The following is a 26,555-nucleotide window of genomic DNA, read 5'->3' on the forward strand; positions in this document are numbered from 1 at the left end:
AGGGATTAAATTCAGGACCTTTTGAATACTAAGCAGATCTTCTGCTACTGAGTTAAGGCCTGCTCTGTGAGTTTTCCTGATCATTGCTCTCAGAACCAGACATCCCTTCATTTCTCACATATCCAAGGGAGCATTTATAGGGCCCCTTACTCGTTTATTTTGCTCCTAACTACTATGACCATAGGGATGCGGGTGGTGCTGTGGGTTAAACCACAGAGCCTAGGACTTGCCGATCAGAAGGTAGGCAGTTTGAATCCCTGCAACGGGGTGAGCTCCCGTTGTTTGGTCCCTGCTCCTGCCAACATAGCAGTTTGAAAGCGCGTCAAAGTGCAAGTAGATAAATAGGTACCACTCCAGCGGGAAGGTAAACGGCATTTCCATGCACTGCTCTGGTTTGCCAGAAGCGGCTTAGTCATGCTGGCCACATGACCCGGAAGCTGTACGCCAGCTCCCTCGGCCAATAAAGTGAGATGAGCGCCACAACCCCAGAGTCAGTCAGAACTGGACCTAATGGTCAGGGGTCCCTTTACCTTTACCTTTTTACTATGACCATAGCCACTTTTGACCCTTTGCTTCAAAAACTGCTAATCTTTGCCACCTTATTAGTGTCAGTTGTGTTGGTCTCTAGGCATGCAAATAGTTTTGAGAGGAGAGTCAGGATTGGTGCAGAGGCTGCTGATGCCAGAAAGGCAATTAATGGAGATCTAAAGCAGGGGAAAGCAGAAAAAAACTTCCATGCAGAGCTTGTAGGGCATTTAGGCTGCATACACACCATACATTCAAAGCACAATTCTTCCCCCAAAGAATCCTGGGAACTGTAGTTTATCCCTTACACAGCTATAATTTCCAGCACCCTTAACAAAGCACAGTTGCTTTGTTGCACAGCTGCACAGAAAGGAACTTTGGGAGAAGTCATGTATTTTAAATCTTCTTTAAATGTACAGTGCCTAGACAGGCTTAGAGTACTATCTCCCAAGTGAGAGAAGGAGGTTATCCAAACACAGTTGGTTATTTCACTTCCCTCTTAGCTTTCAGGCAGCAAATGTCTTGCCTTGCCCTGGTGAAACAATATGAGATCAGAAAGAGCACAGGAAAGCCCTGATCAGGTGTTAAAGACCCCATGTGCTTCGAATCATGCAAGAGGCGAATTTCTGCATTGTAGTTCATGTGATCGCGTGCCTGCATTGGAGAAGGCTCGCACCAGGGAGCCCGCTCTAAACTTCCTGCACAATATCAAACCATACAGATTTCCAAATAATGGAGAAAAACCTAAAGAAATATATTATGTTCCCCACTGACTTACCCCCCCTCCTCCCCACAATGTATGGAAGTTGGTAGGATCAGTGAGGGCCCTTTTATTACCTGAATGGAACTACAGAATCCCAGAAATGTAGGGATGGGGGTGGGGATTCATTTGGGTGCACATTTAAAGGAAAATCTACCTACGTCACACTTTTCAGAACAATATGCAAAGTGGAACAAAATTATCCTTCAAAATTCACACTGTTCCTATTTTGTGATGAAGTCCCCCCCCCAAAAAAAATAGAATGTGTACTGAAAAGCATATATAATTAGAGGAAAGTGTACATAAAAATTAATGTGTTTAGTGAAAATGGCATACCCCAAAAACGCATTGTATATTAGGGGGAATGGCTTGCAGATTTGTGCACCTTGGTCACAAAATTGCAAACAAAAATGTGTTTCATCGGGAGAAATTCACACTGAAATGGTGGTGGGTTTTCAGGTAAGGTAAAGGTAAAGGGACCCCTGACCATTATGTCCAGTCGTGGCCGACTCTGGGGTTGCGGCGCTCATCTCGCTTTATTGACCGAGGGAGCCGGCTTACAGCTTCCAGGTCATGTGGCCAGCATGGCTAAGCCGCTGCTGGCGAACCAGAGCAGTGCACGGAAACGCCGTTTACCATCCCGCTGGAAGGGTACCTATTCAAAGAATATATCCAAAAACATTGCAAAATGTTTGAATGTTAAAATGATGTTGGATATAAAGATAATATGGCATCAGTGACATAGTAAAAAGAAATATGTAAAAATGTTTTAAGGAAAAAAAGGGTAAGACCAGAGTAATATTATGTCGAAACTAAACAAAGGATATAAGGGATTAAGTTACAAAGAATAGAAGACATAATAGGCTGGAATGTATAATATTGATTAAGATTTGAAAAAGGGTAAGGAGCTGCTAAATTTGATTGAGTAAAGGGGAACGCAGGAAAGGGAGATGTGAGGAAGTCAGGAAAGAGGGTTATAAAGATAAGAATTAAAAAACTAATTTTTCTTTAATTTTTGTTCTTTTTTTACTTTTTTTGTTATATGTTTTTATGCTGTGTCTGTTATGTTGTTTTTTACTGTACCTTTTTTTTTGTTGTTGTTGTTTTGTTTGATTGTAATATTTGTTTTACTACATAAAACCAAAATAAATATTTATAAAAAAAAAAAGGAAGGGTACCTATTTATCTACTTGCACTTTGACGTGCTTTCGAACTGCTAGGTTGGCAGGAGCTGGGACCGAGCAACGCCCCCTTAATTAAAATAAACAAGCAAACCGCAAATTGCTGCAGAAATGCGAATAGCTTAATTTAAGATGGGAAAACTGAGAAACTGAGGGAACCAAATTTGAAAATTTATAAAAGGAAAAGCACACACCAATAAATAAATAATTTTTTAGAAAGGGCCAATACTGGACATAGACACATAAAGCATTTTTTTTTAAATAAACAAAATCAAGACTCCTTGTGCTCCACTCTGCTTCCCTTTACTTCCCACTCAGGGAGCTGATGCATCATGTGGGGCTGTGGCCAGGAGCGGAGGAAGGGGGGTGTGGTGGGGGCGGGCCACCCCTGGTGTCACCACTGAGGGGGGTGGCAAAGTGCTGAGCGGCACTCAATGTGGGGGCTGCAGTGCACCCGAGCCACGTGTCTCTCCCGGGAGTGTCGCAGTGGCTTGGGTGCCCACAGGCTCTGCGCTGCCCCAAACAGTCCGTCCACCGCCTCCTCCACAGCTGTAGGGCGGCTGAGTGGGAGGAGGCAGGCAGACTCCTAGGAGGTGGCTGGCTGGGGCGTTGGTGGCCAAAACCTCTCCTCCTCCTCTTCACCTGCTCTCCAGCAGTGAGAGCCAGTGTGGTGTAGTCGTTAAGAGCGGTAGACTCGTAATCTGGTGAACCGGGTTCGCGTCTCCGCTTCTCCACATGAAGCTGCTGGGTGACCTTGGGCTAGTCAAACTTCTTTGAAGTCTCTCAGCCCCACTCACCTCAAGGGTGTTTGTTGTGGGGGAGGAAGGGAAAGGAGAATGTTAGCTGCTTTGAGACTCCTTCAGATAGTGATAAAGCAGGATATGAAATCCAAACTCTTCTTCCAGCAGCCGCCATGAGCTGCCCATGGAAGCAGGCCAGAAGTGGTGGCCACAGAGAGGCAACAGGATGCTCTCTCACGACCGCCACTGCCACATCCTCCTCCCTGAGCTCGGTGGTGGCAGCACTGGTGAAAGTTGGGATATTCTGGGATCAAATCAGAAGGTGGGGTGGCTTTCGGAATTCCGGGACTGTTCACAGAAAATTGGGACACTCGAAGAGTATGTATGCATCCATATGCACACACAGTGGCGTAGCGTGGGTTGTCAGCACCCGGGGCAAGGCAAGTAATTTGCGCCCCCTAACCCGTGGATTTGCGCCCCCTAACCCGTGGATTTGCCCTAACCCCAGATGTTGCGCCCGGTGCGGCTGGCCCCCCCTGCACCCCCCACGCTACGCCACTGTGCACACATAAAACATGTCCACCCCAATCGTTCTGCCCAGACACTGAGGTCCAGCTCTGAGGGCCTTCTTGGCAGTGGCCCCGCCCTGTGGAACGCCCTCCCATCAGATGTCAAAGAGATAAACAACTACCAGACTTTTAGAAGACATCTGAAGGCAGCCCTGTTCAGGGAAGTTTTTAATGTGTGACATTTTAATGTACAGTGGTACCTCTGGTTACGTACTTAATTCATTCCAGAGGTCTGTCCTTAACCTGAAACTGTTCTTAACCTGAGGTACCACTTTAGCTAATGGGCCTCCCGCTGCCGCCGTGCCGCTGCCGTGTGATTTCTGTTCTCACCCTGAAGCAAAGTTCTTAACCCTAGGTACTATTTCTGGGTTAGCGGAGTCTGTAACCTGAAGCCTATGTAACTTGAAGCGAATGTAACCCGAGGTACCACTGTATTTTTAATCTTTGTTGGAAGCTGCCCAGAGTGTCTGGGGAAAGCCAACCAGATGGGGTGCAAATAAATTATTATTATTATTATTATTATTATTATTATTATTATTATTATTATTTACAAGAGGCCTTTTTCAGACAAAGGAAAGGAGAATGAGAATAAAAATCTGAAGGGGAAATGAAAAGAAATACAAAACACCTTCTACAAAATAGATGAGGAATTGGGAGGTGAGCCTTGCCTGCATTCTGGGTTATGTCAGAGGTTTCTGCACACAGTAAGACAGAAGAAAGAAATACTGCCCCTGCAAAGGTCATAACTTCAAATGCCACCTGAAATAGCAGGCACCGCATCCCCCAAATCTGTCTCAACGAGGCCAGTCAGGGGAGACGACCGCTACAAGTGTTTACACTTCTACTCCCTAGTTTAAAATGTCAATATGCTTGTTTTAGTGCTTTTGTTAGAAGCCTCAAGGTTAGAAACCCTGTGGGAAAGATTTTGCACGGAAGGGTTATTATTACAGAATTTGGAACGTGGAGGAAACAAAAAGAACTAGGCTGGATATTTCAGCGGAGTTGATCTGCAGCGAGATTCCCGCCCCCCCCCCCCTTCTCTTCCCTGAGACTGCACCAGGAAGGATATTTTGTGACATAATGGTGCCCTCTAGTGCTTTTACGAAGCATGGTATCTGTAAAGTCAGGTATAGCGTTTGGAAATGAAAAAGAAACACGGGGATAACTTTTTCAGCTGAACCAAATTGTGTAGAGGTGAGCAAACAACCTCCAAGCTTTGGAGATTTTTTTTCTGCAGTTGGAATCCAGGTCAGTTCTCAGAAGGGGATTGGCATAAGAAGAAAGTATTGCTAGACCAGGGTGGGGGATAAATTTGATTCAGTTTCCATTTATAGGTGAAACAAGCAGCCATCTTTTAATGTTAGCACTTTTCCATTTATAATTATAATTATAATTTTGTACACACACACACACACACACACACACACATTATAATTATATATATATAGAGAGAGAGGGCAATACCAGCCAAGTAATCAGAAGAAAAATGCATATACTGGGGTAAATTGTTCCTATAAATCCACACATTAGTGAAAATAAGACATTATTTTAGGGAAAACTGCTTACAAGAATTTGTATATTAGTCAAATCTGCAAACAAAAATGTGTTTATTAGGAAAAATTTGTATGAAAACAGCCGTGAATTTTCTTTATTTTTTAAATCACAAATTGCTTCCTCATAGCAGCACAGAGTTCACACAGCATTGAGCTTCCAGTCTGAAAACTCTTATTGCAATGCCTACAGTTGATCTTAACCAGGCATAGGCAAATTCGGCCCTCCAGATGTTTTGGGACTACAACACCCATCATCCCTAGCTAACAGGACCAGTGGACAGGAATAATGGGAATTGTAGTCTCAAAACATCTGGAGGGCCAAGTTTGCTGATGCCTGATCTTAACTGATTATAAAGCCACTGTTTGTGCATGTACTTTTCATTCAAGCACATCCCCAATGGCAGCACTGCCTATACAGATCAAGCAGCCACACAACTTCCTGTGATCAAATGATGACTGCAGGAAGTAGGCTGTGCAAAAAAACTTTTGAAAGAAGTCAGTGGGCATAAGGCATGTGGGCAGGATTTATTTTTTTATACCTACTATCCTACTGAATGTAGGCAACTTGGCCATTTTGTACTTCGTAAATGGAACCGATTGCACCACGCCTCAAGTCTGATTCCAAAAATGTAGCAGAGCCAAAGATGTTTGCTGATGGTGGTGAATGTTAATACAGTCGGACCTCGGATCCTGAACACCTTGCGAGTCAAATGTTTTGGCTCCTGAATGCCACAAACCCAGAAGTGAGTGTTATGTTTTGTGAACGTTCTTTGGAACCCGGACGTCTGATGTGGCTTCCACAGCTTCCGATTGGCTGCAGGAGCTTCCTGCAGCCAATCAGAAGCTGCACCTTGGTTCCGAACATTTTGGAAGTCGAACGGACTTCTGGAATGGATTCCATTAGACTTCCGAGGTACCACTGTACTGTTAAAGCTGAGTGAATTTTGGGGATGGAACTCCCCTTTGGTAATGGAAAGGATGCCTAACCATTTTAGCAAATCACACAATCCCCACTACCACCAAAATAAATCTGCAGGTACCTCTTGTGTGTGGGGTGTGTGTATATTCTAACTGTGTAGCTATTCTAACTACAAAGTTAGAAGATAAGGCAACGGATGCTTAATTTCCTATGTATCCAATCTACCACACACTAACAAAGCACGATACAAACTGCATCACAAGCCCACCGTATGAGTGGAGGTTTGCAAAAGCTCTCCTTTTTATTTCCATGTAAATTTCTGCCACCTCACACAGCTACGAGAAATATCAGCAGAGATATCCTAGCAATGGCTTGTGTCCCCGGGGAGCTCAGAATCTTTGTTAACTATCAGCAAATGCTGGTAAAGGAAGAAAGACTGCAATCTGAAATATAGCTTGATGGCAGATAATACACTTGCCTTGCAGTCTTTCAGGGAAACTTGTTGCCTTTTATCAATCTTCTTGCTGACGAATCCATGATAAGCTTCTGAAGCACCTCCAGTTCCCAATCAAACCACTACTTCTGAATAATAGCTTGCTCCTTGCCATCAGCATGCACATCCCAAGGAACTTTTCTCTACCAGGAATTCCTGGCAGGAAACAATATTGTCTCCCAGGACCTAAAGGATGCCAACTGTCACCACCTTTCCTTGGGGAAGAGGTGAGGGGAAGGAACGCCATACAGAGGACTGAGGCACACTTTGATCCTGCTTGTGAACATTAGATCAGTGCGTTTTCTTGGCCCTGTATGCCTGAAGGAATGTCTCCACCCCCATCATTCAGCCCGGATGCTGAGGTCCAGCACTGAGGGCCTTCTGGCGGTTCCCTCAATGAGAGAAGCCAAGTTACAGGGAACCAGGCAGAGGGCCTTCTCGGTAGTGGCGCCCTCCCTGTGGAACGCCCTCCCATCAGATGTCAAGGAAATAAACAACTATCTGACTTTTAGAAGAAATCTGAAGGCAGCCCTGTTTAAGGAAGTTTTTAATGTTTGATGTTTTATTGTGTTTTTAATATTCGGTTGGGAGCCGCCTAGAGTGGCTGGGAAAACCCAGCCACATGGCCAATATATAAATAAAAAAAAATGTTATTATTATTATCATTTGAACAGGGGCACCCACATTTGTGAGACCCTTTCTTATTAGGGTGAAACTGTTTCTTCTTGCCTATACAAAATGATAAGCTCCTCAAACTTCTCCCAGGATCTACCCTCTTAACTCCAGGGCCTGTAACCATTGAGATGTGGGTGTCTCCTCAACAGAGATTTTCTAGGATGCAACTAATTTGCTCCTTGTGCAAATGAATGGGCAACACACACACACACACACACACACACACACACACACACACACATCACACACCAATCAGAATATCCCCCCAACTTGCAGCCTATTTGGGACTGATCTCTGCCAGGAGGAATATGCTACGTTCACTGGGGGAAACTGATAAGACCCAGTTATTCAGTGACATTTTCACATTTGGGTCTCCCCGGAGGAGAGAACAGAGGCAAATACTGGCGGCCGTTTGGCACAGTGATGTTTGTGCTGCCTGCAGCAGCTAGAGCAGATCCATATAATATCAAGCTGTTCCCCCCTGCCAGAAATCAATCCCACAGCCTGGCTACAAAGCAGAATTTATAACCACACCTGATCCATTTTCCTCTGAACACTTATGCCTCTGGAATAATGCTCTGCAGCTCACAGGTTTGCAGGTGTTTTGCCACCGGAGTTGGCCCAGTAAATAAATACAGCATATCTCCCTATGTTTCCTACAAATGTGCAAGGAACATCAAAATGCAATGTTGCAGCTTGTCCTCCTAGCAGATTATTTCTATAAATAGCAATGTCACTTACTTTTGAGATCTAAGTTTCTTGCTCCTGCTGTGCTCTGTGTTGTGATTTTTGTGTCAATCTTCACTGTGTGGAGGTTATTGGTGTCCCGCGATATCATCACATTGTGCCACTGGTTGTCATTCAGGGGTTTATTGGAACTTCCCTTGATAAGATTTGCACCATTTCCCAGATCAAACACGTAATGTAAATACCTGAAAACAGGGAGCAAAAATAAATAAATAAATAAATAAATAAATAAATAAATAAATAAATAGCCAAATGATTTCATTCCCCCCTGGAAGAAGTAAATGAATGAAACTGACAGCTCTTCATTCTCATGCCTCACTTCGTTTAAACTTTTTGAAAATTCAGAAGGTCTTCAGCAAGCCGGTGTCTTCCTAGTTGTAACTTGCAACAGCAGGAACATTTTTATAAGGCTGGTTTGGGAATGGTATAACAACATTCCATACAAAACTCCCTATAAGTAAACATACACCAAAAATGAAAGACTGTCTATCTTGTAAGACAGTGGAGGGTGGTGCCCATTGGGACTGGCAGGGCAGAAGGAACAGGGGCCAACAGTAGGTTGTGTCAGATCCAATGATACACCTTGATGGGTTGTAAGTAAAAAGGCAGGCAGGTAGGGCTGGATAAGTGCAGATAGGTAAGTAAGGTAAATGGTTAAGGACCCCTGGATGGTTAAGTCCAGTCAAAGGTGACTATGGGGTTGCATCGCTCATCTTGCCTTCAGGCCGAGGGAGCCGGTGTTTGTCCACAGACAACTTTCTGGGTCATGTGGTCAGCATGACTAAACTGCTTCTGGCACAACAGGACACCATGATGGAAACCGGAGTGGACAGAAACACCATTTGCCTTCCCACTGCAGCGGTACCTATTTATCTACTTGCACCACTGTGCTTTCGAACCGCTAGGTTGGCAGAAGCTCAGCCCGTTACGGGGATTTGAACCGTTGACCTTCCAATCAGCAAGCCCACAGCACCACCCACATCCCTAGAGAGATAAGTGCAGTTGGTGGAGTGCCCCATTTGCCCCAGTGGACCAACCCCCAATCCTCTAAGACCATACTGATGCTACCTCTCTATTTTATGGGATGCGGGTGGCGCTGTGGGTTAAACCACAGAGCCTAGGACTTGCCAATCAAAAGGTTGGTGGTTTGAATCCCCGCGATGGGGTGAGCTCCCATTGCTCGGTCCCTGCTCCTGCCAACCTAGCAGTTCGAAAGCACGTCAAAGTGCAAGTAGATAAATAGGTACCGCTCCAGCGGGAAGGTTAACGGTGTTTCCGTGCGCTGCTCTGGTTCGCCAGAAGCAGCTTAGTCATGCTGGCCACATGACCCGGAAGCTGTACGCCGGCTCCCTTGGACAATAAAGCGAGATGAGCGCCACAACCCCAGAGTCGGTCACGACTGGACCTAATGGTCAGGGGTCCCTTTACCTTTACCTCCATTTTATACTAGTTCATGGCTTCCTCCTGAATGTAGGGAGTTGTTTGCTGGAGTTCCAGCCCTCTTGAAGAAATAGCTTATTCAGGGTTCTTTGGGGAAGGAGAGTGGTAGTAACTTCTAAATTCTTAAATCTATAAACCTGAGTTTTTGAGGAGTGCAGCCCTTCCTAATTCTATGGTTGTTATTTGTTTTAACTGGGGGGTTTTTTAATACTGATATTTAAATTATTGTAACAAGCCCTGGGATTTGCTGCTAAAGAGCAGGTAATAAATTTTGTGATGGGGATGATTATGCATGGCAATATTGAACAAGAGCTCTTTTCTTCCTCACTGCCCACTGCACAGAAATTGCACCTCTTAGAGCCTTCTGAGACAATATCCTTCACAACCTTTCTAGGTTGTGAAGGGCCCAATTTGCCACGGCACTTTGGGCAGCCGACTTTAGTTTCAGAAGTAATACATACAACCTTTTGAGCAATGTTCTTTCGTTCATGGGGACAAATATGTCTCCATCCACCAAACTTGGGCCTTGCTTTGAGCAAGAGATATTAAGATGAGAATGGGGAATATACAGGGGATCTGGTCTTAGCTAAATGTTGAGAGAGGAAAAATGTTGAGAGAGAGGTATGAGAAGCACTATAGCTCTCTTTCAAAATATATACAATCTGCCATGAAGAAGCCTGAGTTTGTAAAGTAGGCAAGGCATTAGTTGGGTGCTGACACCCATCTATCGTGGGTTTTTGCAAGTGTCAAGCACAACTCACTTGGCTTTTGTAACTTGAGATGTGTATTTTCATGACCACCTTCTTTCTGTGATTATAAGTTGTTTTTAACAACCCAGCCAGGTGTAGTATAAATAAATTATTATTAATTATTATTATTATTATTATTATTATTATTTGTAACCTTGGCCTAAGGGTGAAGAGTGCAATAATTATTATTTAATAATAATAATAATAATAATAATAATAATAATAATAATAGCTGTCTGATTTTAAGGGAAATAAGAGCAGTCAATTTGCTTGATCATACCAGAGGTCAGTCTAGTCTAACACCCTGTCCCCTGAATCTGGAAGCTCCATTCAGCTTTCATGGTTAATATAATCTGTATAGTTGTGTTGTGAGTTTTGTACGCACCCTTTCACTAACTCAACCACGATAAAGTCATTTCCATCTCCGCTGTTGTAGAGTATTAACCCATCCAACGACGTTGTTTTGAACTGGAAAAACAGGTGCATAGAGGTATAAGCTTGCAATGTGGCCAGGGCAACATAGCTGGCTTTTGTCTTAAAGGTGACCGGGTCTGCGATGATGTTCCTGAAGCCAAAGCGGGCATTGAGCTCACAGTAATCAATGTCCCCATTTTTACACAAGTCAATGTACGCCATGCCATTAAAGGTGAGGCTTTGTAGGTGGCCAATGAAGTTGGAGGGGACTGAGGACAAGTAGCGGCGCTCTGTTATGATCCCCGTCTCTATGTTATGGAATTCGAGTCTTGTGTGATCTCCAGCCATTTGACCTTTGAATGAAAATGAATTTTAAGAAGTTAGTGTCAGAAACAGAAAAGTCAGCATTGAGTCGATGCTCAGTTCCCAGGGTCTCGGTCAAGGAGCATGAGCCAACCAAAATGTATACCACCAGGAGAGAGACAATAGCTTCCCATGGTTCACACCGAAAGGGGTTGAGCTTTGGTGAACATTCAGTCTGAGCATTCAAAAGCAAGACATTGGGTGGTATTCAATGAGATCACCCCTTCAGTGCAGAGGCATCTGCCTAAGTAATGGGGAATCCTTTTTCACTCCCTTCCCTGCATGCCCCAATCTGTTTTGGTGGTTACCCCAATGCTCTGGGGCAGATTTGTGCTCCTGGGGCAGAAGTCCTTGTGCTAATGGGACAACTTTGTTGGATAAAACCCACTGGGACGAACAATGTTTGGAGATACGGTGTCACGAAGTGTGGGTGCAGGAGCTGACCCAAAAGGTCGGAGCAATGCACAGGGGCACTACCATGGTGACTCCAACACTGTGTGGAGTAGCTTCATTACCTTTACTGCAACATAACTGAGACCACCTTCAACACATGAGAATCCATGGATCAAATCTTTGGCCTCTCTGAAAGTGGCTTATGTAATATTGACTTTCTTGATAGTTGCTGATGTTATGTTTGCAAAGCAAACCCCCTCCTCAAAATTCTTGCCATTCCCACCTCCACCATCTCTTTGTCTGTTGATATCTACCTACCTACCTACCTACCTACCTACCTACCTACCTATCATCTATCTATCTATCATCTATATCATCTATCATCTTGCTGGTCCCCCCCTTCCTCAGATCTTCCACCTTTAACCATAGCCCTCTTTAGGATCAGAGCAATAAGCAGTGATCCTCAGAATTAGAGGGCATGGAAGCCACTGGCCTGTTAGATCAGTGCAGTTCAACCAGAAGCAGACGAAGACTCTTCTGATCGTTGTGTCAGGTAGGCAAATGAGACAATCTGGGTCACAGCCAACATCGCCAAATCTGTACTGAATGGTGATATCTGATAAATAAGCAACCATTATTCATTATTACCTGTCATGGCTTGTTGATCATCCACCATTAACTTTAAACTTTTTCCTCTTCGAACTACACGTACTGTGTGCCATTCATTGTCATTGAGGTTATAGCCAGCAAAAAGGGTTTCTGGACCTTTGCCTGTAGGGTATGCCAAACAGTTATTATGGAATCTTTAAATTAGTCAACATGTGAACCTCACAGAGAGAAAGAAAGAGAGAGAGAGAGAGAGAAACAAAGAGAAAGAGAAGAGAAAGAAAGAAACTGGCTGGAGCAAACATTTTATAAAACATATTCCAAAGACAAGCTGGAAGAGTGTCAAAGGCTCTGCAGACTTCAAACAACAGACATGTCATCTTGCAACACTTGTGGGCTATATTTTCAAAATGGCAAAGTTGGCCAACTGGGTTTTCATAAATGGGCACAGTCAATACAGAGATGGTGGATACCAGTATCAAAAGTTAATGTAAGCTGCAGCTTTTCAATAAAGGTGCTAAAAGAATGATAACCTGAATTTTAGGCTGCAGATGTGCAATAATGTCTTTCAGTGTGTTGAAAGTTGCATCCTGGCTCATGTTGCATATGCTTTGTTGTGTTAATAAATGTGCTTAATACAACTGTATATGGCAGGAGTTTCAATAAAATGCATTCAGAATCTCTAAACTGAAAGGATCACAGAAGAGATTGGAACAACATAACTTGGACTTTCTTTTATAAGTCAAAGTGCTAGGGAGGACCTCTCAGAAGTCAAGAGACGCACAGGCTGTTTCCAGTTGTTGAAGCCCCTATCCATAATAAAACCCACAGAAAGAATATAAGGCACAAAAAAGAGTGAGTGGTATGTTTATATAATCAGTTGATCTGAAAGGGCACCTTCATCACAGTCTAATCTTGTGTCATCAGAATGAATATATTTATATTAATATTTATGAACATTTAAAACTCTTCAACACGACAAAATCTATTCTCAGTTAACAGTTCCTTGCTGCCTTGAGATGTGGAATGGCACCTGGAAGCCAGGGACACAGCAAGTGTGATGGCATGAACAGCAAGCTGGGCTGTCCTCTCTGTCTTCTCCTTCTTGCTTACCATCAAGCAACAGTGGTACATGTTAAGGAGTGGCCTTTGCTATCACTGAGTGGCAAGTAAGATGGAGAGGGAGGGGCGGTAGGGTTGCTATTTTCTCCCCAGCCTCTTAACACTCATCAATGCAAGAACAGGCCTGAAGTCAAAGACCCTAGATCAGCAAGAAGCATTTATGGCAGGTTTGCTGAAGACCTGGCTGCAGACAACACTGTGCTATCCAAACCATGTACCGTATCTGCAAATCAATCACACTGAGTCACTATAACTGCAGAGAACAATTGACTGTTTAACAGCTGAGACAATTTGACTCCAGTGCCTACCCTGGTGAGAATTCATGTCTGTCTGCCCTTAACTTCACTAGTGTTTGGAAAGAAATCCAATGGACAACTTCAAGAGTTACAAAAACACTTTCAAAAATTGATCCTGATGTACGTGCAATTAGTTGGAAACCCCAAATGTTGAGTGCAGCATCCTGCTTATCCATCGACCAAGTTGCATAGATCCTTCTCATTCAAAATGGCTGTCCAACAAGACAGAACAATGTGAAAAAGGCAGGCTTCTGTTCACACAGCTGGAGAGGATGCCCCCCAAAAAACCAACAACAACACAAACATCTAGGGGCACATCTGCATATGCAATGCTCATCCCAGACACACTGAAATGCCCAGAGGAGACTCTCTCCCCTCTCTCTCTCTCTCTCTCTCTCTCTCTCTCTCTCTCTCTCTCTGTGTGTGTGTGTGTGTTAATGCAGATAAGCACTTAGTTGCTTGTGACCTCAGTTGTACTGGGGCCATCATTTCTAAACAGACACAATGCTGAAAGACTCTAGGAATGATTGAGTTGAGAATTAATATAAAGCTTGCTAGCTTTCAGTGCCCCTATGGAATTGCAGTAACTATGTTGGCTCTGCATTTATAAGGGTGCTGTTGAATTCATGAAAATGTGAATCTTCTATCACTATCTTTGTTCTAGCATATTTCAGAAATAAGCTTCTTTATTCTAATTCAGTTTACCTTTTCTTTGTGCTTAAAGGGAGATATTGGCTGTGTGCCAGAGACCACAAAGAAGTCCTAGGCTCCTTCGGGAGGATAAATAGGAGCTGACTTAAGACTCAACTTTTAACTTTAACATTTTTCATATATTCTGACCTTTAATGAATCAATCTTTTTTAAAGAAAAAAAACATGAACACGGAGATTATGTATATTGACCATGCAATGCATTTAAAAAAAAACCAAAAAACTTTATGTCAATGTGCATGCCCTCTCCAAGATGTATGAAATTTCCTTTTCACACTATTTGCACATGTTATGTATGTGAATGTGCATGCTTACAAGTGTTTGTGCACATTCATCCTACATCAGGGCTGGCCCAAGACATTTTTCTTCCTGAGATGGAGCAGAAAAGATTGCTTCTGTTCTCCCAAGGTGCATAGTACCCAAGGTATCCTGGTACCATCTCAGGAAGCAGAAATGTACTGAGACAGAAATTCTCATAACTAACATTTCACTGCCCTTTCATAATACTCAAATGCTTTTCACTCTGCCCAATGGTAGAGCTGGCTCTTGCATATATTAACTGCAATATTTATTTTATTTTTAACCTTAGCGAAAATTTGTCTAGTAACACGCACTTTTTAGCCACTGCAAAAAACATCAAGCAGAGAAACATGTTAAAATTATGGACTTAACCTTCTTGGATTCCTTAAAAGGATGCCTCTGTGGTAATGATTTGCTCATTTAATTTTACAGTAGTTGTCTGGTAATGTACACTTTTGTGACTAATGAGCGAGATAAAATAAGTATACAAGAAAAAACCTATCCTCGCCCTGACAAAGAGGGAATTTCGCACCTGTTCGTTTTCATTTACTTGGATTTCTGATGTATTCATTGGCACAGAATTGCCAGGACTTGTAGGAATATTGTATAATTTCTAAATGTCATCTGTGTTTATCTTTCTGATATTTATTTATTTACAAATGGAACTCCTTTCAAATAACTTTTGCCCCCCCCCCCCGCCCGACCTGTTTCTCCATTAGGGCCCTGGTTTTAAAGCTGGTTTTAAAACTTAATGAAACCTTTTCCATTAAGACTACAATAAATTGGACATTGAGAATACAATAAATTGGGCAGCGGTGCCCACATAGGAAAATGTCCCTGCTCTATTCCTGAGAACAGAATCAGGCTTGCAGCAGGGTCCATTTGGAGTGGGCTGCCTGCCCTAATCGTGCTTCTGAACTCCCACCCTCCCAAGGCAGAAAGGTTTACTTCCTAAATAGTTACAGGCAGCACCAGCAGATCCTGCAGTGTGATAGCGCCTTCTGAGTACCACTAGGCCCTTCCGATATTATAAAAAGAATGAATATTTGGCACATAAGGACATATTGCATCCAAAGTGACCGCTGTATACTACAGTGTTGGTTCTGAAGCACTCTGTTGCAAACAGTAATTCCAGAACTAACCCAAGATGTTTTGCTGCCTGAGGAAAAGGTCAAGATGGAGCCAGATCAGAACATCAGTTGTACAAGACTGGTAATGAGACAGCCTTCTCCCTGCTGCTCCTGGGGATATCAGGTTAATTTAAGCATCTTAGGGCACTTACAGTGGTACCTCGGGTTACATACGGTTCAGGTTACAGACTCCGCTAACCCTGAAATAGTACTTCAGGTTAAGAAATTTGCTTCAGGATGAGAACAGAAATTGTGCTCCGGCAGTGCAGCAGCAGCAAGTGGGGGGCCCCATTAGCTAAAGTGGTGCTTCAGGTTAAGAACAGTTTCAGGTTAAGAACGGACCTCCGGAACGAATTAAGTACTTAACCTGAGGTACCACTGTATTCCCATTCAGTAAAGTTCTGTACACACTATACTAAGGTAGGCAATGTGCTGCAATCCAAATGTTGTTGGGCTACATCTCCCACCATCCCTGACCACTAGCCATGAGAGCAGGGGCTCATGCGAGTCATAATCCAGCAGTGTCAACATATTGGTTACCCCTATACTATACCTTTCATCTTCCCCTTAAGAATTCTGGGCACTGTAGTTTGATAAGCATTGCTGGAAATGGTAATTTGGTGATGGGCAAACTACAGGGCCCAGAATTCTTTGTGGGAAAGAATGTGTTCCAATGTGCTTTAAAGGTCTAGTGTGCACACAGCCTAAGTCACAGTGATTTCCTCGGTCACATCTTCTTGACTTCATCCAAAACTTAATTATGCCATTGACAACTCGATGTGGGCCACTTCCAGGTTGTTTTTAACATTCCCTCTCAAATTCAATTATATTCCAAAACGTCACTTTGAGCTCTCCTAGTTTTAATATCTCTCTCTCTCTCTCTCTCTGTGTGTGTGTGTGTGAAGTACTAGTGACAAAACTAACATATTTTTGTATGAGGTGGGGAAAGTAGACAATTAGGAAATGAGGGGATGAGCATTTGGATAATTTTTGTCATATACTGGAATGATAGAAAACAAAACGATGTTGAATCATAGTCATTATTTTACTGTATTAATGCCAAACTTCTTAATAAAAGGAAAAACACACACACACATGTGGTCTTTGTTCAACAATCTCTCTCTCTCTCTCTCACACACACACACACTCCTGAAGTTGCAAAAGCTGGCATGATACAAACTCTTCTCATAACCAGTGAAGGCTTCAAAACCCTTCACAATCACAGTGATTTCCCGGGTCACATCTTGACTTCTTGACCTTAACTATGCCACTGGCAACTCAATGTGGGCCACTTAGAAATTTGGTGGCATTTGGTGCTCTGTAGAAGAGTACAATTTTTTGAAGCTGGAACTACTTTTTTGAAGCTGGAAACATAATCTTTAGTTAAGTTGCAAGACAGAGAAAAACACCTGGAAAATTTGATAGTGCTGAGGTAGAACGTTCTCTAGACTGACTCTTTATAAATCACTTCCTTATGTGCTATTATCTACTGTAAGTTACAGTGTAGCGTTTGAATCCTCCGATTCTATGTTCAGAGAAATCGTGCACCAAATATTCCTCTAACTTAGAATACAGTTAGTTTTATAGAAGCAAAGGTTCTAGATTCAGGAGGAAAGCGACCCCTTCTTTTTATTGTGAAGAGATGAAGAAGAACTGTTCTCACGCACATTTTCTGGATGTGTAGGTCAATTCATAGGCCAGGGATTCTGGAAGAGCTCAAAAATGCAGAAGGTGGGGCAGAAATGAGAGCAAGGCTGGACCAGCCTTGATGAAAAGGTGGTGAAGATGGCTAAAACTGAGAAGACGGGATAATTTTCTATCCACTGTCTCTGGTATCAGTGTATCACTAATATATTTCAAGGAACTATATGTAGCTTCCCACATTACAAATCTATACAAACAAATCCATGGGTGCATGTGAAGACTTGAATACATTTTTTAAAAATGTGAGAATGTCCCTTTCCAATCTGCATTTTTTTTTGGGGGGGGGGGAGAGGTATCTCATAAAAAACATTCTGGCTTCAGACATGTTTACAAAATAATACATTTGGCCATCCTCACATTGCAAAATATGCAGCGCAAAATATTTATGCACAAGCTGCACAAGCTGGCCCTGCATATATAAGCTCAGAATCATGGTTACCAACCATAATGTTTTGACTGTGTCAATTTATGTCATACCACCATCATTCCAACTTGGGCTGAAAAAAGCATACGGATATTATTAACACTGTTCATCCAGATTGATCAACACACTTAAAAGTTAAGAACATGGAGGGGGGGAAACTAGCAAAGCATTCTAAAAATTTCCTTTTAGTAACATTTCATCACTGTATATTAAGAACAAGCAGATTGGGAAAAATTACGTAATTCAGAAAGGAAGAAATTTGGACTGTGAGTTTATGATGAGGTAAATAAACTCCCTTTAATTTGTAGGTGCCTTCATTCCAAGTGGCAGCTAACAGCATAGAAAATAAGCAACTGATCTTTTTCAGCTTCTGATTTGGAATGATTTTAAACCCTTTGTTTTGTGAGAGGGTGGGTTTCATTTTTGTTTTTGCAAATCAAAAAACAAAGATAGGATTACAGCAATTTGCCTACCCAGAGTTATCAAGAGAAGACATTTAGAGCTTTGCAATCACTCGTTACTGCCCATAATTAAAAACAAACAAACAAACTCTCGTTTCATTCTTAATGCAGCTTCTTGCACAGACACACAGAATTTAGAAAAAGGATGCTGATTTTCCCAGGAGCCTGAATCTGCAACAGCCATATGGCTATTCCTAAACCTGAGATGTTTTGTGTGTTTTTAACTCTTTACAATTTTAAACCATCTTTCGCACCTCTGATCTTTTGCTGAGAAATGCAATTGTCCCACTGAGTTCAGTGGGAGTAGGTTTGGGGTGGTCAACACATAAACTTTCGTGTCTGAACCCATGGGGACTGAAAGAGAAGTGACCCATCCTGTTCTCAGCACTGACCTGTGGAGCTAATGGCAGCTAGGGCTGGACATCAAAGAAAGAGCAGAGGGCCCTGAAGCCCAGGTACCCACACCAGATGTCCATCTAGACAGCTGGCAGAGGATGTGTTGGTGGCAAATAGGTCTGCATGGGCATGCCATGGCCTATACAGCCTGATGCCAGCCACCACAGCACCCTCTCGTTCTTTCTTCTTCTTCTTAAACATATCATAGTCCAAGGTGTCCACCTGGGTAAGTATCGTTCTCTACAACAAAACACTGCTTATTTCCAAGCAAATTTGTTTAGCGTCATCAGGGGGAGTCCAATACATTTTGGCACCAAGGTGAACCACACAATGGTGCCTCCCACCCCCACCAGGGGAGAAGGGGGGAGTGAAGATCTACATCAGGAACAAGGAGGGGATGAATATAATAATAATAATAGTAATAGTAATAGTAATAGTAATAATAATAATTTATTATTTATACCCCGCCCTTCCTGGTTCAGAAAACTGGGCTCAGGGTGGCTAACAACAAATTTAAAACACTTAATTGATGCAACAAAAACAGCATAAAATACCATATAAAACATGAATAATAATAAATTCAGAACTCAAAAGTCAATTTAGGGGGGAAATCCATCCAATAAACATTAGATGATCACCAGGGCTAGCTGGGTAAATTAGTCCTATTTAGGCCAGCGTGGAGACCAGGGGAGAATTAGCTGTGGGATCCCAGAGCAGGTAATCTTCATAAAAAGGGGAGGGGGAGGGAAGGAAGGAAGGAAGGAAGGAAGGAAGGGGAATAAAGGATCAGGCTAAGTTCAAATTGAAAGCCAGGCAGAATAGCTCTGTCTTACAGGCCCTGCGGAAGGAAGTTAAATCCTGCAGGGCCCTGGTTACATAGGACAGAGCATTCCACCAGGTCGTGGCCATCACTGAGAAGGCCCTGGCCCTGGTGGAGGATAATCTGACTTCCTTAGGGCCCGGGACTTCTAAACTATGATTATTCATGGACCTTAAGGTCCTTTGTGGGGCATACCAGGAGAGACGGTCACATAAATACAAGGGCCCTAAGCCACAAAGGGCTTTAAATGTCAAGACCAGCACCTTGAAACTGACCCTATACTCCACTGGGAGCCAGTGCAACTGGTAAAGCACTGAGTGAATATGCTCCCATGGCAGAGACCCTGTGAGGAGCCTCGCTGCAGCATTCTGCACCCACTGGAGGTTCTGGGACAGATTCAAGGGCAGCCCCGCATAGAGCAAATTACAGTAGTCAAGCCTGGAGTGACCGTCGCATGGATCACTGTGGCCAGGTCAGGGCGGGAAAGGTAAGGGACCAACTGCTACATAGGGAATGGGGGGGGGTCAAATCAACCTCACCCAATGGTTGAAGTGGGAATCAAAGGCCGTTGTGGGTGGGGGAGAAGGAACCCAGTCTGAATAATGCCAGGCAGGTGCAAAGTCCAGGATACCCCAGAAGGAAGCCCTCACCATTTTCTTCCTAGGAACAGGAGGAGCCCAGAAGCATCTCCTGTTCACCAAGAGGCAGCTGTAGCAGTGGCCCTGGGGGTGGACTGTCAAGGAAGCAGCAGAGCTGGTCTCCAAGGTGTATGCTGAAGTTGTTTCTGCCATCATGGTGGCAACAGCAGCAACAACAGGCAGTGCATTCATCGGAGGCCAGATCTGCTACCCCGTGGATCCCAAGTCCCCTCACTTTGCCTCGGGGGGGGGGCACCATGGCAGCACCTTCCAAATTCATCTTATTCCCGTAGCCACAATGGTGCTATGATTTATGTGAGAGCCAGTGTGGTGTAGTGGTTAAGAGCGGTAGTCTCGTAATCTGGGGAACCGGGTTCGCGTCTCCGCTCCTCCACATGCAGCTGCTGGGTGACCTTGGGCCAGTCACACTTCTCTGAAGTCTCCCAGCCCCACTCACCCCACAGAGTGTTTGTTGTGGGGGAGGAAGGGAAAGGAGAATGTTAGCCGCTTTGAGACTCCTTAAAGGAAGTGAAAGGCGGGATATCAAATCCAAACTCTATTTGTTTTGTTTTAAAAAAGAAAAAAAATCAGGATTGGCAAACTGTTTTTCTCTTCGATTTTCTACTACATCGGGAAAGCAGTGGCAGCTGTAAAAAATGGAATGAGTGTTCACACTTTATAATGTGGGTTCCCTTTGCGGGATCGTGTGTGGCGCTACAGTTCCCAGGGAACTTTCCAGTAGGGAGAGGGCTGGCTTGCCTCTCAGTGTTATTATTTGGAGGTTCACGCCCAGCCTCAGTAATCAAGTTTCTTGCTGGGAGGTGGGACCAGCCCCATTTATAAAAAGGGAGTGGAGCCGACGATAGCCAGGCAGTCGGCTCTGGAGATTCACCCTCCCTTTGTTTAACGTTTTCTTGTTTGCAGGTTAACCTTTTCTTCCGGTTTAGCGGGCGCTGCTACGGTCTTTGACTGGTTGTTGTTGAAGGACGGGGAAGAAATTTTCGTGCATTGGCAGGTTTTGTCTTCCCCGTAGCAATTCGCCACAACTTTGGTGGTTATGGCCTTGGGTGGAATCCTTTAGTCTTTTCTTCCCTATAATGGGGGGACGAGGCAGCGTGAAGTGGTGAGTCACCCCCCTGAGGCGGCGATTCCAAGGTCCCCTCTTAAAAGGGGTTATACAGTGGTGCCTCGCAAGACGAAATTAATCCGTTCCGTGAGGCTCTTCGTCTAGCGGTTTTTTCGTCTTGCGAAGCAAGCCCATTGACAGCTTAGCGGATTAGCGCTATTAGTGGTTTAGCGGCTTTTAGCGGATCAGCTAATAAGCGGCTTATCAGCGGATCAGCTGATAAGCAGCTTAGGGCTTAGGAAAAGGGGGAAAAAAGGGGGGAAACCCGCAGGAACTCGCAAGACATTTTCGTCTTGCGAAGCAAGCCCATAGGGAAATTCGTTTTGCGAAGCGCCTCCAAAACGAAAAACCCTTTCATCTAGCGGGTTTTCCGTCTTGCGAGGCGTTCGTCTTGCGGGGCACCACTGTATAATGGGTGTCACTGGCCATACACTGAAAGGTTGTCAGTGAACTACCCAGCATGAGGGGATATGGGCTGGGCTGCTTGCTATACTTATGTCTCGTAGAGCACCCCCATATCCCATTTACCCTGATGTGCCCAGTTCCCCCAGCTGGGGGGCTGGGAGGGATACACACCCAAGGCCTAAGCCAAGGTCTTCCTACATTCGGATGTTTAATAAAGTTGTGGCCTAATTTTAATTCCATAACATTGTCAGAGTCTTTTTTCCTTTCTTATGATCCCTGGGGGCTGGGGCTGTCGCGCCTGGTCACGAAATGGCTTTGCAATATTTGCAATAATAACAATAGTATTGTTGTTGTTGCTATTTATTCAGTTTTATCTACTGGTTCCACACTTTCATCTCACAACTTTCTCGCATTAGCAGTTTCATTCTAAGGCCCGATCAGAAGTTTTTTTTTTTTAAAAAAAAAATAATCATCATTGACCACTTGGAAATTGCTGAGAGATACTTAATACTTAATGTTTGTATAGCGCACTAAGTTTTCCAAAAGCTTCATATGGATTATCCAGTTGTAACAGCAATTTGGAGGGAGCAGGGGACAAGCCCTGGCTGTCTATATGCTACCAAGTCTGCTTCAAGGTCCTTGTATTTATGTCCAATCGGACTTGGAGCCAAGATACACCTTTTGCTGTACAGACCTGCCCCCCCTTTTAAAGGATTCACCAGGTAGGTTCTTTTGATTGTATCATTTTTAGCTGGAGCCCACTATATGACAGTGTAGGGGAGAGCCTTCTTGGTGATGGCACCCCATCACCAAGGTTTGTGGCCGAATTACACAACAGCAGCTGTTTACTGAGCATTCGTTCTAATTTGGTTGGGGTGGGCATATATGACATTGCACGAAACAATTGCCATTTCACCTTTTCCACTGCAGTCTCCAATCACTTCCCTTCCTGCAAAAAGTTTGAGGATTAAAAAATAAATAAAAATGGAAGGGAAACACATTTGCACCAAAGTGACTTTAATTGTGCAACCTGAATTTTCTAGCATTTGCAATTTGTTTTATTTATTTCATAAAGTGTACGCATCATCCCCACAAAAGAGTGACAGTCTGGAAGCACCCTTAGTTATTTGAGCGGAATCTGATGTCAGGATTGATGCTTTTGGTCGTACTTTCTTGCCTTGTTTTTAGTAACAGCATTGGCAAACAAGGTGTTTGCCAGATATTGTTGGACTCCAACACCCATCACCCTTGACCGCTGGTCAAGTTCCTTGGGGCTGATAGGAGTTGTAGTTGCTATATTTGCTACCCCTGCTATAAGGTAAGGAGACACTAAGTGAATAATATTTCTACATTATTTTCCATCCTTTTCTTTTAAGTTATTGCTCAGACATAATCTTCCTCTTCTCTAGTTTTGTGATCTCCAAGGAGCAAATGCCAGCAAATATATGTAGAAGGTGAGTTATAAAAACTTACCTGATTTGTGCTCTCAAACAGTTTTGAATGTAGAAATTGAAATAATGTTATTGCTCACATTTTAGACAGAAATGGCTTCAAACTTTACGTTTGTATCATGCCTTTCTCATTTGAAATACTGCTGACAGGAAGATTAATACATTTTAAAACAGGAAATACCCTTACTTAGTAGTAAAGTTATGAAGGTAGTCAGGTAAGTACTGGGGTTCAAGCATATTTTGTATGTGTCAGTGACTCCTAGCTGAAGTCTTCATCTTGCATTTTATTCCATCAAAAGCTGAAAATGACAGTGGAAATTCCAAAGACATAATACTTTGCAATGTGGGTCACTGTCCAGCCACCCTGATAAATCAACCAATGTCTCAAATGTAGGTTATCTGTTCAAAAAAAACCAAGGCTTGCATTTTGAATTATTATCACACTTATTTATACCCATTTCAGGATACAAATAATTTCTCTGTATTGCACAGAGCTTGATTTGCTGTTATACGAATCTCATGGAAATATCAACCTCCACTGTGAGTGTAACAGACAACAGAGGAGAAAATCCATTTCACTCCACATGTTAATGTAAACCTATACAATTCACATTTACCAAATCAAAATGCAGCAAGCCATCAAAATTCATGTATGAGTGGAAAGGTTGCATAAGACTGGTGAAACCTGCTTCAATAAATTATTATTCAATTATTGCTGTTGCACTTTTATCCCACCCTTTCTCCTAAAGGAACATGCTTTGTTTTATAAATATAAAATGCATTGTATTACAGGGAAATTGCTTTCAGAAATGTTTGTATTAGAATAAATGTGAAGTAAAATGCTGAGAATATTTTTATGAGAACTTTCCCCTTCCTCAGCTGCTTTGGAAATTTGTGACAAGCTGAATTTAAGACTGGAAAAGTGAGAAGCTGAGAGAAAGCAAAACTAGCAGAACCGCCATTCCTTGGTGCATCTAAATCAGTACATTAAGCAGGAAATAGTCTTCTGAAGACTTTCAAGAAGGCCTTCAGAAATGCTGAAAAATTAAATGGACAGCATTCTGTGCCCAGCTTGCAATGGGAGCCGTGCCTGGATGGCAATTCTAACTATCTTGTCAAGCGTGATTTGTTACACTCATTGTGAAGTACCAGATATTAAGGAAACCGTTTACAAGGTTTCAGTAATAAGCTGCTGAATGCCTAATGGAGATAAGAAGAGATATTTCATGCATTTTAATAGGCACAAATGTAAAACATACTAGACACCGAAAAGTCATTTTAATAGAAGATTTTTTTTTTGTTGTTGGTGGCGACACACAGTTCCAACAAACTTTTTAATGCCATTACCTCTTCAGCAAACATATTTCCAATTGAGCTACTGATCTTATTTTCATAATGATAATGGAGAGTAACAGCTTAAAGAGCACAGGAACTAAGTGCCCGCTGGGATCTTTTTATCTAGGAAAAATTCATGAAGCAGGGAATGAATTCACATATAACAAACTGTTGATGGCAACACTGAACTTTTTTTCCGCTGTGCATGACTAATGCATATTTATTTCTATATGGAAATATATTCCACGCAAAAAACCCCAAAAGAATTAATTAAAGTAAACCCCTAAAAAGCCTATACTCTGAAAATACATTAAGTAGGGCGCAGCCTGACTCCCTCCTTTGGCAATCTTTTCAAGACTTTAGCTTATGGCTGCCATTAATTTTGTTTTTAACTCATTTTTATAATGTTTTATAATGTTGTATTGTTTTAGTGTTGTTAGCCGCCCTGAGCCCGGCTTCGGCTGGGGAGGGCGGGATATAAATAAAATTTATTATTATTATTATTATTACCAACAGTGGAAGATTGGCAGATGAAGGTGATGGATTTCTCAGAGCTAGTCGACCTGACTGGAAGAGTCCGCGACCAGAAGGAGGAGGAGTACCAGGAAGAATGGGAAAAAATTAAAGACTACTAAGCCAAATATGTTAAGATAACTTAATTGAAAAAGCCTGCAAATAGGCCTAGGATTTAAATATGCAATGTGATAAATTAAAATGTTGAAATGCCGAATGGAAAGTTAGAAAGATGTTAAGTGACTAAGTTAATTTTATGAGAATATTGGTTTTGGAAAACCATTAAAATGATATACACTGAAATTCAACCAAGGGGATGCGAGGAAGTCGCTTAACAATGTTAATTAGATTAGTTACAATAAGGTTAGGATTTATGTTTGTTTGTTTGTTTGTGTGTTTAAAATTTTTGTGGAAAACTAATAAAAAAAAATTGGAGGAAAAAAGTCTATAATCTGAGAGCAAAGTAGCAGCTAGGAAAGAGAATGTCTTATTGCATTCATGCTAACTGCCACAGATTAAATGGATGGAATGGTAGGCACAATCATGCATAGAAGTTCCAAAGGAGATATCAACTGCTCATTCAGGGAATCTACTTGGTTTAGATCAATCTTTTTTCTTTTCTTTTTTCTTTTTGATGTTGGGAAAGATTGAGGGCACAAGAAGAAGGGGACGACAGAGGACAAGATGGTTAGACAGCGTTCTCGAAGCTACCAACATGAGTCTGACCAAACTGCGGGAGGCAGTGGAAGATAGAAATGCCTGGCGTGCTCTGGTCCATGGGGTCACGAAGAGTCGGACACGACTAAACGACTAAACAACAACAACAACTTGGTTTAAACATTGTTTGCAAAGTTTAACCGGTATACAGTGGTACCTCGGGTTACATACGCTTCAGGTTACATACGCTTCAGGTTACAGACTCCGCAAACCCAGAAATATTACCTCAGGTTAAGAACTTTGCTTCAGGGTGAGAACAGAAATCGTGTTCTGGCGGCGTGGCAGCAGCAGAAGGCCCCATTAGCTAAAATGGTACTTTAGGTTAAAAACAGTTTCAGGTTAAGTACGGACCTCCGGAACGAATTAAGTACTTAACCCGAGGTACCACTGGATAGTATATAAGACACCTCACGTCTGTGACAAGCCATGACTCTCTCTTTCTCCCAAGAAAGCATGTGGATTCTCCAGAACACACAGTGTTTTGTGATTTGGCAAACAAATACACAAGGAACACCCAAACTCTACGTAAGTGAAATGATGACTGGACAAACTACTATGGATGGTACAGAGTAGGGGTGGGAAACCTCCAGCTCATGGCGAAACCAGCAAGACTCCCAATCTGACCCACAAGGCTTTCCCCCCTCCCAACTATGTCTGATGTGGTTGGGCCGGCTCTGGGCCCGAGTTCCCCATGGGAAAGTAGGTTGCACAGCCAATCCCTGCAGACAGCAGCCTTGAAGGCATATATTGGCAGTACAGTCCATCAGCAGAAAACAGAAGGGAGCAGTGACCAGAAGCATAGCAGCTTTGGATTTACTTACACTTCCTCCCAGGGAACATTTGTTAATTTGCAACAGCTGGTAGGAAAAGAAGCTTGAGA

The 26,555-nt window shown here is 42.9% G+C and overlaps 1 protein-coding gene and 1 long non-coding RNA gene across 31 annotated transcripts in view; one reads left to right on the forward strand and one right to left on the reverse strand.

The window, feature by feature from the left end:
- Positions 1-26,555, reverse strand: part of NRXN1 (neurexin 1) — a 1,006,781-nt gene that overhangs the window by 488,813 nt on the left and 491,413 nt on the right. For all 30 annotated transcript variants that reach the window (XM_081854480.1, XM_081854477.1, XM_081854473.1 and 27 more), the window contains 3 exons: positions 12,170-12,292; positions 10,737-11,118; positions 8,157-8,347 (listed from right to left, as the gene is read on the reverse strand). In XM_081854480.1, the coding sequence (XP_081710606.1) occupies positions 8,157-8,347; positions 10,737-11,118; positions 12,170-12,292 (696 nt within the window). The remainder of the gene's footprint in view (positions 1-8,156; positions 8,348-10,736; positions 11,119-12,169; positions 12,293-26,555) is intronic.
- LOC309338060 overlaps positions 1-26,555 on the forward strand; it is a 268,979-nt gene that overhangs the window by 77,333 nt on the left and 165,091 nt on the right. The gene's annotated exons all lie outside the window — the stretch shown is intronic.

Source organism: Podarcis erhardii, assembly GCF_964252035.2.
Source record: "Podarcis erhardii genome assembly, chromosome: 3".
Taxonomy (NCBI): Eukaryota; Metazoa; Chordata; class Lepidosauria; order Squamata; family Lacertidae; genus Podarcis; species Podarcis erhardii.